This window comes from Heterodontus francisci, chromosome 22 (genome assembly GCF_036365525.1).
Source record: "Heterodontus francisci isolate sHetFra1 chromosome 22, sHetFra1.hap1, whole genome shotgun sequence".
NCBI lineage: Eukaryota > Metazoa > Chordata > Chondrichthyes > Heterodontiformes > Heterodontidae > Heterodontus > Heterodontus francisci.
The window spans coordinates 82,151,260-82,167,330 of record NC_090392.1 but is presented as its reverse complement, the minus strand read 5'-3'; the positions used below and the strand labels follow the sequence as shown (position 1 = coordinate 82,167,330).

Genomic DNA, 16,071 nt, shown 5'->3' with positions numbered 1-16,071 from the left:
AATAATGATCACAAAACTACCGGATGGTCATAAAAAAAAAATCAATAATGCCCTTCAGGGAAGGAAATCTGCCGTCTTTACCAGTCTGGCCAACACACAACTCCAGATCCACAGCAATGTGGCTGACTTAACTGTCCTCTAAAATGGACAAGCAAGCCACTCAGTTGTATCAAACTGCACCTACACCACATGGACAGCAGCGGCTCACCATCGCCTTGTCAAGGCGAATTAGGGATGGGCAATAAATGCGATGCTCACATCAAGAATGAATACAAGAAAAATTATTTTGCTCTTGCCCACACACACAGCTTTCCTCAAAAGTATAATCATTTGCTTTTTTTCCTCCAAAAAAAAGTATTACCTCACATTTACTGACATTGAATTAATTCTGCCACTTATTGTCCATTCTACAATCAATATCTCCTTGAAGCTCACTTTGGTGCTCTGAATTATTTACTATGCATTCCATTTTATCATCGTAGAATCACAGAATTGCTGCAGTGCAGAAGGAAACCATTCTGCCCATTGTGTTTGCGCTGGCTTGCCAAAAGAGCAATTTACCTAGCACCACTCCCCCACCTTCTCCCTGTAGACATGCACATTCTTCCTTTTCATCTAAGGACCCAATTCCCTCTTGAATGTCTCAATGGAATCTGCCTCCAACACACTCTCAGACACTGCATTCCAGATCCTAACCACTCACTGTATGAAAAAGCTTTTCCTCATGTCGCTATTGCTTCTTTTGCCAATTATCTTAAATTTGTGCCTTTTTGTTTCGATCCTTCCACCAATGGGAACAATTTTGCCCCATCTACCTTGTCGAGACCCCTCAAAATTTTGAGCACCTTTATCAATTCTCCTCTCCAAGCGAAGCAGTTCTAACTTCTCCAATCTATCCATATAACTGAAATTCCTCATTACTGGAACCATTCCTGTGAATCTTTTCTGCACTCTCTCTAATGCCTTCACGTCTTTCCTAAGTGTGGCACCCAGAACTGGACAAAATACTACAGTTAAGGCCAAACCAGCATGCTATACAAGTTAAACATAACTTCCTTGCTTTTGTACTCTATGCCCCTATTAAATGATGCCTAGGATGCTGTATGCTTTATTAACCACTTTCTGAACTTGTCCTACCAACTTCAATGACGTATGCACATATGTACCCAGGTCCCACTGCTCCTGCACCCCCAATAGAATTGCATCCTTAATTTTATACTGTCAATATTCTTCCTACCAAAATGGATCATTTCACACTTCTCTGCATTAAATTTCATCTGCCACTTGTCTGTCCATTCCACCAACTTATCCATGTCCTTTTGAAGTTCTACACTATCCTCCTCACAGTTCACAATACTTCCAAGTTTCATATCATCTGCAAGTTTTGAAATTGTGCCCTGTACACCAAGGTCTAGGTCATTAGTATGCATCAGGAACAGCAACGGTCCCAACACTGACCCTTGGAGAACTCCACTACAAACCTCTGTCCAGAAGGAAAAACATCCATTAACCACTACTGTTTCCTGTCACTCCGCCAATTTCGTACCAATGTTGTTACTGTCCCTTTTATTCCATGAGCTATGACTTTGCTCACAAGTTTGTTATGCAGCACTTAAATGCTTTTGGAAGAGTTACCCTGATCAACCTTTATCTGAAAATTTGGGCACCATTGCCTCTAGCCCTATACCAAAAACACCGATGTACACGTATAATGTTTCATATTTGTGTGTGGCAGGACCAGTCCAGCTTACACATCTGTAAATAGCTTTGCCCCTGTAACATGAGTATGCGCTAGAATTCACACTGGCAGAAGTACAGCAGTGACACATCATAGCAGAGACAGAGAAAGGGTTAATTACCAGTGTGAATGGCGTCTCCACATCTTTTAGTTTCTTTAGCTTTTCAATAAATTCCTCAACTTTTGAGGCCACATCGGGATCGGTTGCCTGGGATGGGTAAGGGTGCAAGGAAAAGATATTTTGTTAGGCCACATGAGAAAATACAGATCAAGCACAAAGCAATAATTGACTTTTTCAAAATCAGCCCAAGTCTGGATCACTGCTCCTACATCTGGGTAGGGACTTTCGGCATCTCAGCCCCACAGAGGACAAGAGAAAGATCATTTGAAAGGCAATGCCTTTTTCATTGCTCATCTTCAACCTCTCTCCACGTTATCAACACTACCCATGACAATCTTCTCTTGACATTCCAATTCCTCCTTGGTTCCATAAACTTGAAATACACGCTCTCTCACCTACCCCACTCACAATGTGTTGGAATTGTGTGTGTCCGACACCAATTCTTTGCCTCAGGCCTTCAAACTGTACCATCCCCAGGATTCCCATCCTTAGAGTCAGAGTTAGACAGCACAAAAACAGGCCCTTTGGCCCATCATGTCATTGCCAGCCATCAAGCACCTACTCTAATCCCATTTGCCAGCATTTGGCCCATAGCCTTGTATGTATGGCATTTCAAGTGCTCATCTAAATACTTCCTGCCTCTACCACCCCTTCAGGCAGTGTGTTCTAGATTCCAACCACCCTCTGGGTGAAAATTTTTTCCTTGAATCCCCTCTAAACATCCTGCCCCTTACCATAAATCTATGCCCCTTGGTTATTGACACCTCTGCTAAGGGAAAAAGTTTCTTCCTATGCCCCTCATAATTTTGTATAGCTCAATCATATCCCCCCTCAGCCTTCTCTGCTCTAAGCAAAGCAAACCTAGCCTTTCCAGTCTCTCTTCATAGCTGAAATGCTCCAGCCCAGGCAACATCCTGGTGAATCTCCTCTGCACCCTCTCCAGTGCAATCACATCCTTCCTATAGTGTGGCGACCAGAATTGTACACAGTCCTCCAGCTGTGGCCTAACTAGCGTTTTATACAGCTCCATCATAACCTCCCTGCTCTTATATTCTATGCCTCGGCTAATAAAGGCAAGTATCCCATATGTCTTCCTAACCACCTATCTACCTGTGCTACTGCCTTCAGTGATCTGTGGACAAGTACACCAAGGTCCCTCTGTACTTCCTAGGGTCCCACCATCCATTGTATATTCCCTTGTCTTGTTAGTCCTCCCAAAATGCATCACCTCACACTTCTCAGAATTAAATTCCATTTGCCACTGCTCTGCCCATCTTACCAGCCCATCTATATCGTCCTGTAATCTAAATCAGAACACGGTGTGAGAAGTGCTGACCAGAAACTGAAGGCAGGAGAAAAATAAAACCCCTATTACACAAAAACACCCACCTTCCGTGTAGGCTGGTCCTGCTCTAGACCATGAACAGCTCTGTCAATCAGCCCCTCGAGAGTAGAAAGTGCTGCAGAAACAGGAATAGGTCAGTACGAAAACCTAATTCTTCAGCCTGCTAAAAGCAGCAGGTGAATGTGTTCCAATAGTCATTACCAGCAATCCATCACTAGCTACAACGTCTATTCAAAAGCTATGCAACCAGATATTTCACGATTACAGTCCAACATTTAGGTCCCAATCTCCAAACTGGGAGCATAAAACATGCATATAATCCTAGAGAACATGATTGCCAATTCTTTCCAGTTTTACAACAGATTTTCAGATAACTATATTGTTTTTAGGGACTATCAAATCAGTAATAGTATAAACCTTTACAACTGTCATGTCCCTGCTTTACTCTCAGAAAATGTAACTGTTTAAGGAACCAATCATGCTAGATGTGAACAGTCTAATCTGTGGCCTTTGGAACACCAGCAAACTGCATCATTACAGCAGCCAGCACTGTGCTACAGCATGGGGTGCAAGTACATACACGTCAACTGAATGAGAAACAGTAATCAGGCTCATTCATGACTACCCTTGTGGACATGGTCCTGCACCATTGGCCCCACCCTTTAACCACAGGGATGCAAACACCAGGAAATTCCTCTTACCTCAAAACGCAACGGAACAAAGCTACAGAATCCCCCACCCTACCAAACGGCACAGAACACCTTAAAATCACACCTAATTGACCCTTTTTAAACTGGAAACATCCTTTTTGCTCAAGAACTTATACTCATTACTGAGCAGGCTCCAGAAAGAGATGACTAAAAGAATGCTTCCTGACATCCAGACACACCCTTTCCCAATTCCAAATCACCTATCCAAAAACACATTAATCCAATCCCTTCATTTTCAATACCTCAGTCATATTTTTTGCTCATCTTGTTTCTCAAATGTAAAAGAGCTCCGAGGTGAGGTATTATTCTGGCCACCCTTCTCTGGAGCCCAGATGTAGGGAATTTTACACTAGCATCTCCTAATGTAATGGGTACAAACACTAAACAGGTGCTTACCCCCTTTCTGCGTGAATGGTGGAATCTCAAAGTCAAGTTCGGGGATTTTGGTCATTGCACAGTCAGCTTTCACAACTTCACGGTTCAGGTCCTGCACAACACAGATTCATGAAGTTAGACAGGATTAATGATACACCAGATTAAAACAGAACTAGTATTACAAGCAAATATTCAAATCAAGCAGCTTGACGGAATGACCTTGTAAAAAGAACACAGTTAATCAACAGAAAACCCAAGATTACTACCTGCAAACTACATGCCAATGCTCTGCTCTATGTAGACTGATACTGGGCTATGATTCCACAGCACCAGAGGCTTCAACTGTCCTGTCCTCACCCAATATTCATGTGCACTTCAGTATTGCAGGGGATGGTGGGGGGAAGGGAGTAGGAACACAAGATATAGCAGTAGACCATATGGCTCCTCAAGGCCGCTCTGCCATTCAAGAAGATCGACGACGATCTGCCTGAACTCCAGTTGCCTGTCTGCTCCCCATAACCCTCGACTCCCCTATAGTTCAAAAATATCTGTCTAATTCAGCCTTGAATATATTCAATGACTCAGCCTCCACAGTTCACTGCAGTAGAGAATTCCAAAGATCCACACCCTCAGAAGAAATTCATCAGTCCAAAATGGGCAACTCCTTATTCTGAAACTGTGCCCCTTTGTTCTAGATACCCCACAAGGGGAAACATTCTCAGCACCTACCCTGTCAAGCCCCCTCAGAATCTTATGTTTTAATAAAATCACCTCTCCTTCTAAACTCCAATGAAAATAGGCTCAACACCAGTGCATTACACTCCTAAATAAACAGAAGAAGAAAAGCAGTCCCACTGCTACAGAAACAAATATTTTAACTTATGGTAATAAGAGAACCAAGTGTACAGTGGCGCAGTGGTTAGCACTGCAGCCTCACAGCTCCAGCGACCCGGGTTCAATTCTGGGTACTGCCTGTGTGGAGTTTGCAAGTTCTCCCTGTGTCTGTGTGGGTTTCCTCCGGGTGCTCCGGTTTCCTCCCACATGCCAAAGACTTGCAGGTTGATAGGTTAATTGGCCATTATAAATTGCCCCTAGTATAGGTAGGTGGTAGGGAAATATAGGGACAGGTGGGGATGTGATAGGAATATGGAATTAGTGTAGGATTAGTATAAATGGGTGGTTGATGGTCGGCACAGACTCGGTGGGCCGAAGGGCCTGTTTCAGTGCTGTATCTCTAAACTAAAGTGTAGTCAATAACTCGCCACCCTGGAGGAAAAAGTGTGTACTGCACTCACTCCTCTTGGATCCTCTCAGCTGACTGGATATCATCGTTCACTCAACTTTTCCTCAGAAGACAACCCCTTCATCCCAGGAAGCAGCCTAATGAACCTTTGCTGAACTGCCTCCAATACAATTATATCACTCCTTAAAGAAGGAGACCAAAACTGTACACAATACTCTAGGTGCAGTCTCGCCAATGACCTGTGCAGCCGTAGCAAGACTTCCCTATTTTTATACTCCATCCCACTTGCAATAAAGGCCATCATTCCATTTGCCTTCCCAATTACCTGCTATTCCTGCATGCTAACTTTCAGAGATTCAAGTAGGAGGACACCCATAATACTTTGCTTTTCTATTTTTCCATATTAGTCTCCATCTGCCAAATTTTTGCCCACTCACTTAACCTATCTATATCCCTTTGCAGACACTTTGCATCCTCCTCACAACTTGCTTTCCTACCTATCTTTATATGGTCTGCAAATTTGACTACAATACACTCAGTCCCTTCATCCAAGTCATTAATATAGATTGTAAATAGTTGATGCCCCAGCACTGATCCCTGTAACATCCCACTAGGTACAGTTGCCAAGCTGAAAATAATCCATTTCTCTCAATTCTCTTTTCTGTTAGTCAGCCAATCCTCTACCCAATTACCCCCAACACCATGAGGTGAGCTCTTACCTTGTGTAGTAACCTTTTACATGGCATCTTATCAGATACCTTTTGGATTTCCAAATACACTGGTTCTGATGAAAGGTCATCAATTTGAAACGCTGACTCTATTTCTCTCCCCACAAATGCTTTCTGACCTGACTATTGCCAGTATTTGCTGTTTTTATTTTAGATTTCCAGCATTGCCATATTTTGTTTTTGCATCAAACCTGAGATCTCTGGCTCACTATGACACTAATTCCTTTACCCATGCCTAACATACCAATTATATCCACTGATTAATTTAAATGAGTGATAGAGAGCGAGAGAATGAGAATTTAGGAGCGATTACTCAAGGTTTCTAAGGGAATAGATAAATTGAAGCCTATGTTCAAGATTGCATAAACTGCAGAGCTAGGGGCAAGGGTTCAAGGGAAGGTTTAAATAGTTTAACTATTTTGTGCTGAGGGTGATAAATATATGGAACAAACTGCCCAGGAAGGCAGCTAGCATGAAGAATGGGCGAAATATTGGAGGAATTGGGCAACGGAACAGGGTTACTTTCTGGCGCTGGACAGATTGAGGCTAGCCTTTTCAAGTCCTGGCAGTCATTTTAACACCTGTGCATTACACTACTAAATAAGGTGAATAAGCAAAGCAGTCCCACTGCTATAGAAACAAATATTTTAAATTATGGAATAAGAGTACCCAGTGTCCTCACTAACTCACCTTCCTGGAGGAAACACACAGCATGTACCGCACTCCCTCTTCCTGGATCCTCCCAGCTGACTGGATCTCATTGTTCACCCAGCCACAGTTCTCACAAGCAAAAGAACTCACAATAATTTCTCTGAAGAATGGAATCTTAGTCATCAGCATCCGGGTCAGTCCCTTTAAAGGGGTTAAACAAACACATACGGCATTATTGGTATGCATTATCCATTGATGAAAGCAGATAAAAAGATGCGTCACTTGTCATATTTGCTGCAATCTTCGCCTGTAATGTGTAATGGACTTGACAAAAGCACCATCCAGTGACAGTTTTCAACAAGTGAAAAGAGGGCAACAATCACACCTTTCTAGAGCATTCAACTACAGAAAGACATGCTCAGTAACTAAGCACAACCACAGACAGCACTGGATGCTGGGCAGGAGTGAGAAAAGAAACAATAGGCCACCAGCATGGAGCTTGTCTATTGTAACAATGCACCCAAAAGCTCATTTACTGTCTGGTGCACGACTGTAAAATTATCAACTATCTTCTTCCAGCGGCAAAGACCCAAACTGGTGGTGAATTGCTGTGATATTACTGGCTCCAATTCTGAATAGCATTTACTGCAGGAATATGGACAAGAGTGGGTGGGTGGGATGGGTGACAGGAAGGCTGATGCTGGGATGGTTATATTAGAGTCATAGAGAGATACAGCACTGAAACAGGCCCTTCGGCCCACTGAGTCTGTGCTGGACCAACAACCACCCATTTATACTAATCCTACATTAATCTCATATCCCCTACCACATCCCCACCATTCCCCTACCACCTACCTACACTAGGGGCAATTTACAATGGCCAATTTACCTATCAACCTGCAAGTCTTTGGCTCTGGGAGGAGAACCGGAGCACCCGGCAGAAAACCCACACAGACAGAGGGAGAACTTGCAAACTCCGCACAGGCAGTACCCAGAACCAAACCCAGGTCTCTGGAGCTGCGAGGCTGCAGTGCAAACCACTGTGCTGCCCTTAGATTATCCTCCTGAAGTAAACACTGGAAAGTAAAAGCAGTCACATCTTCCATTACTCTCCTCTTTGGAAGAGCAGAATCTATCAATGTATTGCTGGCTGCTTTTCACAAAGCAGGAGCACATGGCACAAAAAACTTCACACATTTCATTCCTAAACTCGTAGTGCCAATGCATTTGATGTTTTTAATAAATTTTCACAAACAGTAAAGCAACTCAGAGAACCTTGGTGCCATCTCCAAACTGAATATCATATTTTTAATTTCTACATGTAAACCATTTCTGTAAGTGGTGGAGCGGTCCCAGCATCAATCCTACAGGACAGTAGTGTAACTAATCTCCACCCTGCAAACACCCGACTCCCCCATCCCGGGTAGGAGGCGGAGTGCTGGCTCCAAAGCACAGGGCATTCCCCCCACCAAACCCTCCCAAAACCAACCCCCTCTCCCCCCGCCTCCCAAAACCAACCCCCTCTCCCCCGCCCCCCCCAAAACCAACCCCCCTCTCCCCCCCGCCCCCCCCAAAACCAACCCCCTCTCCCCCCGCCCCCCCAAAACCAACACCCTCTCCCCCAAAACCAACCCCCTCTCCCCCGCCCCCCCCAAAACCAACCCCCCGCCCCCGCCCCCCAAAACCAACCCCCTCTCCCCCAAAACCAACCCCCTCTCCCCCCGCCCCCCCAAAACCAACCCCCTCTCCCCCCGCCCCCCCTGCAAAACCAACCCCCTCTCCCCCCGCCCCCCCCCCAAAAACCATCCCCCTCTCCCCCCACCCCCCCAAAATCAACCCCCTCTCCCCCCAAAACCATCCCCCTCTCCCCCCAAAATCAACCCCCTCTCACCCCACCCCCCCAAAATCAACCCCTCTCTCACCCACCCCCCCCCAAAATCACCCCCCTCTCCCCCCACCCACCCCCAAAATAAACCCCCTCTCCCCCCAAAACCATCCCCTCTCCCCCCACCCCCCCAAAATCAACCCCCTCTCCCCCCCCCCGAAAACCACCCCCTCTCCCCCGCCCCCCCAAAACCAACCCCCTCCCCCCCAAAAAACCAACCCCCTCACCCCCGCCTCCCCCAAAACCAACCCACTCTCCCCCCCGCCTCCCCAAAACCAACCCCCTCTCCCCCCCCCCCCCCAAAACCCCCTCTCCCCCAAACCCATCCCCTCTCCCCCCACCCCACCTGCAAAACCAACCCCCTCCCCCCCAAAAACAACCCCCTCTCCCCCCCCCCAAAATCAACCCCCGTCTCCCCCAAAACCATCCCCCCTCTCCCCCCACCCCCCCAAAATCAACCCCCTCTCCCCCCCAAAACCATTCCCCCTCTCCCCCCACCCCCCCAAAATCAACCCCCTCTCCCCCATAACCATCCCCCTCTCCCCCCCACCCCCCCAAAACCAACCCCTCTCCCCCCAAAACCACCCCCTCTCCCCCAAAACCAGCCCCCCTCTCCCCCAAAACAAACCCCCTCCTCCCCCACCCCCCCCAAAATCAACCCCCTCTCCCCCAAAATCAACCCCCTCTCTCCCCACCCCCCCAAAATCAACACCCTCTCACCCCAAAATCAACCCCCTCTCTCCCACCCCCCCAAAATCAACCCCCTCTCACCCTCACCCCCCACCCCCCCCCAAAAATAACCCCCTCTCCCCCCACCCCCCCCCAAAAAATCAACCCCCTCTCCCCACCCCCCCCCAAAAATCAACCCCCTCTCCCCCCACCCCCCCCAAAAACAACCCCCTCTCCTTCCCCCACCCCCCCCAAAATCAACCCCCTCTCCCCCCACCCCCCCCAAAAATCAACCCCCTCTCCCCCCACCCCCCCAAAAATCAACCCCCGCTCCACCCACACCCCCCCAAAAATCAACCCCCTCCCCCCACCCCCCCAAAATCACCCCCTCTCCACCCACCCCCCCAAAAACAACCCCCTCTCCCCCCACCCCCCCAAAAATCAACCCCCTCTCCCCCCCAAAAATCAACCCCACTCTCCCCCCACCCCCCCAAAAATCACCCCCTCTCCCCCCAAATCAACCCCCTCTCCCCCCAAAAATCAACCCCCTCTCCCCCCAAAACCATCCCCCTCTCCCCCCACCCCCCCAAAAATCAACCCCCTCTCCCCCCACCCCCCCAAAAATCAACCCCCTCTCCCCCCAAAAATCAACCCCCTCTCCCCCCAAAAATCAACCCCCCTCTCCCCCCAAAACCATCCCCTCTCCCCCCACCCCCCCCAAAAATCAACCCCCTCTCCCCCCACCCCCCCAAAAATCAACCCCCTCTCCCCCCACCCCCCCAAAAATCAACCCCCTCTCCCCCCACCCCCCAAAAATCAACCCCCCTCTCCCCCCACCCCCCCCAAAAATCAACCCCCTCTCCCCCACCCCCCCAAAACTCAACCCCCTCTCCCCCCACCCCCCCAAAAAATCAACCCCCTCTCCCCCCACCCCCCCCAAAAATCAACCCCCTCTCCCCCCACCCCCCCAAAAATCAACCCCCTCTCCCCCCACCCCCCAAAAATCACCCCCCTCTCCCCCCACCCCCCCCAAAAATCAACCCCCTCCCACCCCCACCCCCCCAAAAATCAACCCCCTCTCCCCCACACCCCCCCCCAAAAATCAACCCCCTCTCCCCCCACCCCCCCCAAAAATCAACCCCCTCTCCCCCCACCCCCCCCCAAAAATCAACCCCCCTCTCCCCCCACCCCCCCCAAAAATCAACCCCCTCTCCCCCCACCCCCCCCAAAAATCAACCCCCTCTCCCCCCAAAAATCAACCCCCTCTCCCCCCACCCCCCCAAAAATCAACCCCCTCTCCCCCAAAAATCAACCCCCTCTCCCCCCCAAAAATCAACCCCCTCTCCCCCCAAAACCATCCCCCTCTCCCCCCCACCCCCCCCAAAAATCAACCCCCTCTCCCCCCACCCCCCCAAAAATCAACCCCCTCTCCCCCCACCCCCCCAAAAATCAACCCCCTCTCCCCCCAAAAATCAACCCCCTCTCCCCCCAAAAATCAACCCCCTCTCCCCCCAAAACCATCCCCCTCTCCCCCCACCCCCCCCAAAAATCAACCCCCTCTCCCCCCACCCCCCCCAAAAATCAACCCCCTCTCCCCCCACCCCCCCCCCAAAATCAACCCCCTCTCCCCCCCACCCCCCCAAAAATCAACCCCCTCTCCCCCCACCCCCCCAAAAATCAACCCCCTCTCCCCCCACCCCCCCAAAAATCAACCCCCTCTCCCCCCACCCCCCCCAAAAATCAACCCCCTCTCCCCCCACCCCCCCCAAAAATCAACCCCCTCTCCCCCCAAAAATCAACCCCCTCTCCCCCCAAAAATCAACCCCCTCTCCCCCCACCCCCCCAAAATCAACCCCCTCTCCCCCCAAAAATCAACCCCCTCTCCCCCCAAAAATCAACCCCCTCTCCCTCCACCCCCCCAAAAATCAACCCCCTCTGCCCCCAAAAATCAACCCCCTCTCCCCCCACCCCCCCAAAAATCAACCCCCCTCTCCCTCCACCCCCCCCAAAAATCAACCCCTCTCCCCCCAAAATCAACCCCCCTCTCCCCCACCCCCCCAAAAATCAACCCCCTCTCCCCCCAAAAATCAACCCCCTCTCCCCCCACCCCCCCCAAAATCAACCCCGCCGCCGCCTCTTCCTCACATTCTGGAAGCAGTTCATACACAGACTCTCGATCAGGATCGGGCCCGAATCCTCAGCGCTCAGATCCGGGAAAACCGGCCCGGAGTCTCCAGCGGCCTCTTCACAGGACACCGCCATGGCTGGGCCTCCCCCCTGCTGCCGCTCCTCCCCTCCCCGCTGCCGCCGCTCCCGGTCCGGTCCGCTCCTCTCCTCCCCTCCCCTCCTCGGGCCTCCCCCCTGCCGCTGCCGCTGCCGCCGCTCCCGGTCCGCGCCTCCCCGCTGCCGCTGCCGCTGCCGCTGCCGCTCCTCCCCAGGGCCGGGCCTCTGACTGCCCGGGCCGCTCACTCTCAGACCGTTAATCGAGAAGCGGACGAAGCCGCCAAGAGTCTCCCATCCCCTCCCCAGGTGTCTATCAGTGACTCGCTGCTGCCACCATTCGGTCGGCAGACCACGCCAAACAACTGCAGCAACTTGCATTTATCTCGTGCCTTGAAATATCCCATTAAGATTAAATCAACCTATTCATCCTCGTTTTCACCGATTTTGAAAAATAATAATTAATTTTAATCACTGGAATAAATTTTAAAAACATTTTATCACTGCCCTGCATTTATACAGCACCTTACCACATCCTTAGCATGTCCAACAGCAAAGGAATTGGTTTTGATTTGCAGTCCTGATGTCGTGCGCACAGCAGGATCCCACAAACAACAGATGCCTGTTTGATAGCAGCTATAAAGATAGAAACTGAGTTAATATTTCAGTTCGATCATCTTTCTTTTGATAACAGACAAAAGAATTAATGAAAGGTCATTGACCTGAAACATGAACTCTGAAGCTCTGAGGTCCCCAGCGTCACAGATGCCAGACTTGAGCCAATTTGATTCACTCACGCAATATCAAGAAACGACTAAAGGCACTGGATACTGCAAAGGCTATGGGCCCTGACAACATTCCAGCAATAGTACTGAAGACCTGCGTTCCAGAATTTGCCGCGCCCCTAGCCAAGCTGTTCCAGTCCAGCTACAACACTGGCATCTACCCGGCGATGTGGAAAATTGCCCAGGTACGTCCAGTACACAAAAAGCAGGACAAGTCCAACCCGGCCAATTACCATCCCATCAGTCTACTCTCAATCATCAGTAAACTGATGGAAGGTGTCATCGACAGTGCTATCAAGCAGCACTTGCTTAGCAATAACCTGCTCAGTGATGCCCAGTTTGGGTTCCGCCAGGGCCACTCGGCTCCTGACCTCATTACAACCTTGGTTCAAACATGGTTACCATTGACCAGAAACTGAACTGGAGTAGCCATATAAATTCCGTGGCTACAAGAGCAGGTCAGAGGCTAGGAATCCTGAGGCGACTAACTCACCTCCTGACTCCCTAAAGCCTGTCCACCATCTACAAGACACAAGTCAGGAGTGTGATGGAATACTCTCCACTTGCCTGGATGGGTGCAGCTCCAACAACACTCAAGAAGCTCGACACCATCCAGGACCAAGCAGCCCGCTTGATTGGCACCCCATCCACATTCACTCCCTCCACCACCGATGCACAGTGGCAGCAGTGTGTACCATCTACAAGATGTACTGTAGCAATGCACCAAGGCTCTTTAGACAGCACCTTCCAAACCCGCGACCTCTACCAACTAGAAGGACGAGGGCAGCAATGCATGGGAACATCACCACCTGCAAGTTCCCCTCCAAGTCACACACCATCCTGACTTGGAACTATATCACCGTTCCTTCACTGTCACTGGGTCAAAATCCTGGAACTCTCTTCCTAACAGCACTGTGGGTGTACCTACCCCACAAGGACTGCAGCAGTTCAAGAAGCAGCTCACCACCACCTTCTCAAGGGCAATTAGGGATGGGCAATAAATGCTGGCCTAGCCAGCGCCACCCACATCCCATGAATGAATAAACGATAAAGATACTGCCTGACCTGCTAAGTATTTCCAGCATTTCCTGTTTTTATTTCAGATTTCCGACATCTGCAGTATTTAGCATTTTGTAAAAGTTTGTTTCTGATGATCTGTTGGGGGATGAATGTTGCACAGGACACAAGGAGAACTCACCATCCCTTTTTCAAATTGTGCCATGTTTAGTATTCAATTGAACAGGTGGAGATTTCTTCCTAAAGACAGTATCTCCAACAGTGTAGCACTCCCTCTGTATTGCTCTGAAGTGTAAGCCTAGTTTATCACTCAAATCCTGCTATCCGGTTTTGAATCTGCATCCTTTTGAACTCAAACAACTGTAGCCAATGGAACCAAGCTGTCACTGTTCTGCTTTTTGTCAGAGAGTGAAAGTTGGTGCAGTGATGAGCAGACTCACCATGGCACCATGGTACAGGAAGCCCTGTACTGTGGCTCACAACATTGTTGCTTCAGAGTACAGGAAGTTTTACGCTAATTCTAACCCCATGAACAACCTGGTACTGTATTCGTTCTAACCTAGAAGGCTACTGTATGGTAACCTATAGTAGCAAAAAGCTGAGAACACAAATGCAGCCCTGAATCAGTCCTACTGAAAGTGTACTGAGGCACAGGCTTCACATAACTAAACAACAAGTATAAGCAGTTACTGTTGCTTGGTAGCATGGTGTTAGCTGTGGCTCAGTGGGTGAATCTCTTGCTGCTGAGTCAAATGTGCCACTCCAGGACTTCAGCACAAAAATCCAGGTCCAGTGCAGTGGTGAGGGAGTGCTGCACCGTTGCAGATGCTGTCTTTCAGATGAGGTGTTTATTGGAGGCTGTGTCTGCTCTCTCAGGTGGATGTAAAAGAACCCATGGCACTATCTTGAAGAAGAGCAGTGGAGTTCTCCCCGCGTCCTGGACAATATTTATCCCTCAATCAACATCATAGATTATCTGGTCATTATCACTTTGCTGTGGAAACTTGCCATGCACAAATTAGCTGCTGCTACATTAAAACAGTGAGGACATTCCAATAAAGTATTTTGTTGGGTGTAATGTGCTTTGCGATGTCCTGAAGTTGTGAAATACACAGAGCATCATGGAGACTTCTTGTTGCCTGTTGTATTCTCTGTTCACAGGATTGTTACCAATGAAAAAAGACTTCACTGAGTTGCTGCAGGAGGGCACAGAGTGTGAAGAAAGGAGTTTGGTAAGTGAGTGCACTTTAAGGGTTAATCTCTCTAAAGTCTAGTTTCTGCTTTGTTTACATTTAGCAATTAACTTAAATGACTGTTAAACAGGGGTATACAAGCTCTCTGAGAGTAGCTGTAGCTAGTTAATTAGGTAGTTAGCTTAAACTGGTTTCTGAGCTCTAGCAGGGCTGACACATCATTGTTTTCAGAGAGTATAAATTCAGGGGACTCTCAGTGCTATTTGTTTGCACTGAGTGCTGCTGGAGTGCACAGAGTGTGAAGAAGGGAGTTCGGTAAGGAGGGCAATGATAAATTACTTGAGAAAAATAAATTTAATGTAATTAACACCATATAGGGACAGGTGATGTGACACAGCTGCTGATGAGGGAGCTCCTGGATGCCACAACAATCCATGGCAATCACGTCTGAGGTAAGTGTCTGCAGCTTGAGGAGCTTTGGCTCAGACTCATTAAGCTGGAGGCCGAGCTGCAGACATTGCGATTATCAGGGAGGGAGAAAGTTACCTGGACCCTTTGTTCCTGAAGGCAGTCAAATCAGTTGTCTGATTTGCTCTGTGGTCAGGGGCAGGAGGGTGTGACTGTGAGTCAGGCAAGTAAGAGGATAGAGAAGGTGAGAGTGGAGGATCCTCAGCCCTTGCAATTGAGCAACATGTTCAAGGTTCTTACAGCTTGTATGGACAAGAACAAGGGCTGTAGTGTGGATGAGCAGACTGACCATGGCACCATGGTACAGGAAGCCCTCCAAGTGAGGTGAACAAAAAGGAATGTTGTGGTAGCAGGGGACAGTATAGTTAGGGGGATTGACACTTTTCTCCGCAACAAAGAGCGAGAGTCCAGAAGGCTGTGTTGCCTGCCTGGTGCCAGGGTTTAGGGCATCTGCTCAGGGCTGGAGAGGAACTTACAGTGGGAGGGAGAGGATCCAGTCGTCGTGGTCCATGTAGGTAGCAATGACATAGGCAGGACATGGAAATAGGTTCTGCATAGTCAGTTAGAGGAACTAGGCACCAAATTAAGAAGCAGAACCTCAAAAGGTAATAATCTCTGGATTATTATCTGTGCCACATGCAAATTGGCATAGAGCAAATAAGATTAGAGAAATTAATGCGTGGCTCAAAGACTGGTGTGGTAGAAATGGGTTCGGGTTCGTGAGGCACAGGCACCAGTACTGGAGAAAGTGGCAGCTGTACCGTTGGGACAGTCGACACCTGAACAGTGCTGGGGCCGGTGTTCGAGCGAGTCACATAACTGGGGAAGTAGAGAGGGTTTTAAACTGAATATTGGGGGCAAGGGATCAAATTTGGGAAGATATGGTAATCAAAGAGCAGAGACAAGGCAAGAGAGAAAGGTAT

The 16,071-nt window shown here is 49.0% G+C and overlaps 1 protein-coding gene across 1 annotated transcript in view; it reads right to left on the bottom strand.

Moving 5' to 3' along the window:
* The window catches only part of zpr1 (ZPR1 zinc finger), a 36,908-nt gene extending 25,140 nt beyond the window's left edge, over nucleotides 1–11,768 (bottom strand). Inside the window, exons 1-5 of the mRNA XM_068054180.1 lie at nucleotides 11,611–11,768; nucleotides 6,951–7,112; nucleotides 4,311–4,401; nucleotides 3,249–3,319; nucleotides 1,860–1,946 (exon numbers count right to left, since the gene is read on the bottom strand). Coding sequence (XP_067910281.1) covers nucleotides 1,860–1,946; nucleotides 3,249–3,319; nucleotides 4,311–4,401; nucleotides 6,951–7,112; nucleotides 11,611–11,727 — 528 coding nt within the window. The 5' untranslated portion in view covers nucleotides 11,728–11,768. The remainder of the gene's footprint in view (nucleotides 1–1,859; nucleotides 1,947–3,248; nucleotides 3,320–4,310; nucleotides 4,402–6,950; nucleotides 7,113–11,610) is intronic.
* Nucleotides 11,769–16,071: the final 4,303 nt, after the last annotated feature.